Here is a 4,444-nt window from a genome sequence, read left to right as displayed (position 1 = left end):
CGTTATAGCGCCTGTGTAACGCGTGAAAAAAACCGGCCCCTTTAACTCCAGTGTAAAAGCCAGGGGGCTTTCACACTGGAGCGATGCGCTGGCAGGACGGTGAAAAAAGTCCTGCTAGCCGCATCTTTGCAGCGGTGAAGGAGCGGTGTATTCACCGCTCCTATACCGCTCGTACCCATTGAAATCAATGGGACACCACGGCAATACCGCCGGCAAAGCGCCGCTGCAGCGGCACTTTGCGGGCGGGTTTAACCCCTTTTCGGCCGCTAGCGGGGGTTAAAACCACCCCGCTAGCACCCGCACACCGCCGCTAAAACGACGGTAAAGCGCCGCTAAAAATAGCGGCGCTTTACCGCCGACGCTGCTCCTGCCCCAGTGTGAAAGCAGCCTTAAGATGAGTTTTGTCTTAAAGCGGTCATATACTCATTTTTTTACTTTTACCCACAGGAAAGCCTATAGTAAGGCTTACCTGTAGGTAAAAAAAATATCTCCTAAACCTGTACGGTTTAGGAGATATTCCCCTCGGTATGCACCGCTGACTGCAGCAGCACATGCGCACAAGGGGATTCTCGGCTGAAAGTCCGGCAGTGGCCGGACCCGGGCCGGGATGAAATCTCCCGCACGCATGCGCGGGAGTGACAATAATGCGGCTCTGGCCACTCACAGCGCCGGAGCCGTGATACCCGGAAGAAACGCAGAGGGCGCATGTCAGCTCCCTCGGCATGGATCAGGCCAGATGTCGGTGCCTCGTTCTAAGGTAAGTATTTCATAATGAGCTAGTATGCGGTGCATACTAGCTCATTATGCCTTTTGCTTTGCAGGTGGTAAAAAAAATAAAAATTAGCGGGTTTACTACCGCTTTAATCACATTTTTATGTATTGTACAGATAATTGTATGTACATATTATATTGTGTAAAATTACACACCATGCGAAGTGAAGAAAGTATTTTCTATTGTCTGCAATTGGAATGCCATACATCTGTGGTGCTGCTGCATTCTGTATTTTTTCCAAACATTTTTTTATTATTGGTCTCTCTGCTCAGTTTAGAGTTTCTTCTAGACTGAATGATTTTGCCCACCCTGTAATGACCAGAGCTGTACTAATTATAAGGCCCTCATGGGCCAGTGCCCAGGACAGCATCAAACCTCAAAATTTACAAATTGTGCTAAAAGAGAAATATGGGGTTGCCTTTTTGTCAATTTACCTATTTGGATGCAGCATTGGTCCGGTGCTGCAGATGTCCCCCGCTGACTCTAACACTGAGAACCGAGCGATCAAACGGCATCACTCTCTCGGTTCTCAAAGCTCCCTGAGTAGAGAGCTGCTGATTGTCAGTCACCAGTCAAGTGTTGCATGTGCTGCTGACAGTTATGGATAAAGGAACAGCCATATATATGTCAAATGAAAGTCGGGTTCCAAAGTTACACTGAAAATTGAGTAACTTTGGAGTCAGCTAATGTCAACAGAGCCTAAGGCTGGCCATACTTTGTCTTGTGCGATTTTCCTTTAGATTTACAAAAACCATATAATATGAGGTCAAACCTAATATTTTAAATTAGTATACATTCAGGCAGGGCCTTGCACTACATAGTTGGAGGTATATCTAAAGGAAATTGGATAAAAAAAATGATGGCCAGCTTTACACTTCTCTTCCCATATAATGTTGCTGTCCAAAGGTGTCTCTGTTGCTTTTTCATCCAGAGTGGGGAGCATTCTAATACTGGAGGTTGTTACTGGCCAGATCACCAGCCGAAAGCAGGGAAGGGAAAGGGAGGGAAAAGGGGCTAAAAAAAGAAAACGAATGCAGCCACCATATCTAATGATTTTTCAAGCTTCAATATATTACATTTTTGGTTTAAACTCTGAATGTGAAATAAATCAATGTTTCAACTGAAAGAAGATGCAAACATTTTAATTTGAAGACTATACATATGTACAGCAAAAATTAACACACATTAAATTTAGACTTATAGTATCTAATGAGTTACATGTTGGTTTTATATTTGCGTTCACAATAAAGGTAAAGGTAGGGATTTTTTTTTCCATCTTAAGGACATGGTGGAACATTGATTATGCGTTTGCATGGCTTTGCGTAAATAACCACATCTTCTGTCTGTAAATTAGAAAATGTGCCTTGGATGTTGGTTGTGCGTCTTTGGCCATTGTTATAGTTTCGGGACAGAGTACCTGTCAATGGCATTCTCAAATGTACGTTTCTTCCCTGCAACACAACCTCACACTCCTGATTTGGTTTCACAGTTAGATGCAGACTAAATGAGTGTGTCCTAGATTGTATGTATGGATATCCTTCTTGCCATTCAAAATTTGGCACATTAGAGTAGCTGATTAAACTTCCTGAGAACACTGGCATATTACCAGAGAGAGCTGTTGTTACACCTCTATTTGTTGTGCGTCCAATGTCCCAGTACTTGGTAATCTGTGTGCTTTCACTCAGACTAACAGTTGTGGACAATGTATTGCAACCTCTGTTCATCACCAGTTTTGAGGCTAAAATAACGTTATAGTCACCATCATAGATTATCTTGGAAGTATCATATGACAAACTGGTTACTGTTTGTGAATGGTAGTCTGGATACAAGCGAAGGATCTCATAGGTATCATACATGTATTCATACCCATTGTAAGGTACAGAAAGAACACCATTAGTAACTTTACCTAACCCATATTCATTTTTCCCTACATAAATTTCTTGGCACCTCTGAACAGCATTGGAAGCTACTGAGCCTTGACTATGCCTTTGCCACTCTAAAATCTCAAAATTCTGCTCATTTACAAGAATTTTAAAGTTGGATGTACGAAATTCTTGGCCTGCATTAGTAAAGTAACAATAAGAACCTTTGCCAGGGGTGTAGAACCCTGTAGCACAATTTGAGACAGAACAAACATATTCAGTGCGCCTTGTGAACTGATTAGTTATGGAAACTGTGCCACTAGGAACAGAGCCTGTCCAGTCTATCCATTTGAGATTCTCATAGCCGGTAAATAGAGCCTGGCGAACATCATACACAACTGGTTCCTCTTCCTCCTTCATCTCCGCTGCTTCCTTTTCAGGAGTTTTGGTTTTCGAAAGGTCTACATTGAGTTGGCCCTGAGCAGCAGGTACAGTGCCTTTCTCATCTGGTAGGGCTGGAAATGTGGAGAAAATGCAATTTAATTTAACTCTCACTAATAATCTCATAAATATTTGGTATTAAATTGATCAAGCAGCTGCCATTGTATTTGTTTGTTGCAAAGGAAACATGTACATAAGCTCTTTTCCTGAATTGAGCTGTCTTAGGTTAACTATACACATCTCTGTAATCTTTGCACAATCTACTTTGATTTACCAAAGCTATGTAAAATGAGGACCTGCATATGGTATACAATTTCATTCCATTTATATCCAACTATGCAGGCCCTTGCATTACATGTGGTTTTTGTCAGATATAAGCAGATTGTACAGTCAGCTAGTACAATAAGGAGTATCAGGGTACTTCCCAAAAAGGTTTGCTGCCAGTTCATGTACTGCTTATATACCGTACGTCCAATTTTTGTTGATTTAGTGGTACATGTTACAACAATTATTATAATGGGAAAACTTCTTAAACTTGTGTATAATTCAAATCTATTTTATACACACACAGCATACCTGTTAGCAACCTATTTCAACAAAAAGATCAGTCCACACAGTTGAAATACTCACAATGAGGATCACATCCACAGTGTGAAAAAATAAAATAAAATAATATATATATATATATATATATATATATATATATATATATATACACTGTAATTCTACGTCTAGGCCGACAAAGGTGACTAGTGACACAACTACACCCAAAGAATTTATGATCTCCATTTGGATGATCTAGGGATTCAGATGTTCTTTCAGATATACTGTTTGGTCAGATATGTTACATATAAAGAAGACATTTTGTATAGAAACGGAATAAATGATCTAGTTTAGGTTTATGGTCTAATACTTAAAAATATAATATTATAGTAATGCAAATTCTCTTTTTTGCCACCTATTATATGTTTTTGTCTAGCCTCACGTGTGCAGCATACAAAGATATTGCACTAGTTACCTGGTGTTTCCTTCTCGGTTGGCTTATCCGCATTTGGTGGAACAGCTAGCGACTCAGCAAATATTAATGCCCAGTTGATGGTTATAAAGATACATAGCAAGTTTACCTTCATCTGTGGGAATAAACCAACATATAATAAATAACATATAACATATACAGTATATCACAAAAAAAATACACTTCTCAAACAAACATTCTAAAACTCCCATGATTCTTCTGTATTTCTGCTATGCATTGGTATTGCTAAATCTTTCTGGATACAATTTTTTAATTTGTTGAACACTGAGACTGACTCTTGCAAAAGTGTAATTTTGTCAACAGACTTCAATGAAGACTGAAGATTCCTCTGTT

At 39.9% G+C, this 4,444-nt stretch overlaps 1 protein-coding gene across 1 annotated transcript; it reads right to left on the bottom strand.

Annotated features, from left to right (window-relative positions):
- Positions 1-2,049: 2,049 nt before the first annotated feature.
- LOC143942124 (natterin-4-like) lies at positions 2,050-4,205 on the bottom strand. The gene is made up of 2 exons (XM_077463403.1): positions 4,094-4,205; positions 2,050-3,149 (listed from the first exon to the last, which is right to left on the bottom strand). Exons 1-2 carry the CDS (start codon positions 4,203-4,205, stop codon positions 2,050-2,052), a joined length of 1,212 nt encoding a protein of 403 aa, XP_077319529.1.
- Positions 4,206-4,444: the final 239 nt, after the last annotated feature.

The sequence above is a fragment of the Lithobates pipiens genome, unplaced genomic scaffold (genome assembly GCF_037356315.1).
Source record: "Lithobates pipiens isolate NorthernLeopardFrog02 unplaced genomic scaffold, aLitPip1_a1.2 Scaffold_30, whole genome shotgun sequence".
NCBI lineage: Eukaryota > Metazoa > Chordata > Amphibia > Anura > Ranidae > Lithobates > Lithobates pipiens.
This window is presented reverse-complemented; position numbering and strand designations above follow the sequence as displayed.

Bases quoted from the DNA above. Each gene is read 5' to 3' on its own strand.
- LOC143942124 (XM_077463403.1), bottom strand. From the start codon at position 4,205: ATGAAGGTAAACTTGCTATGTATCTTTATAACCATCAACTGGGCATTA. The intron at 3,150-4,093 runs GTAACTAGTGCA...CCACATTTCCAG, and splicing joins AACCGAGAAGGAAACACCAG to CCCTACCAGATGAGAAAGGC.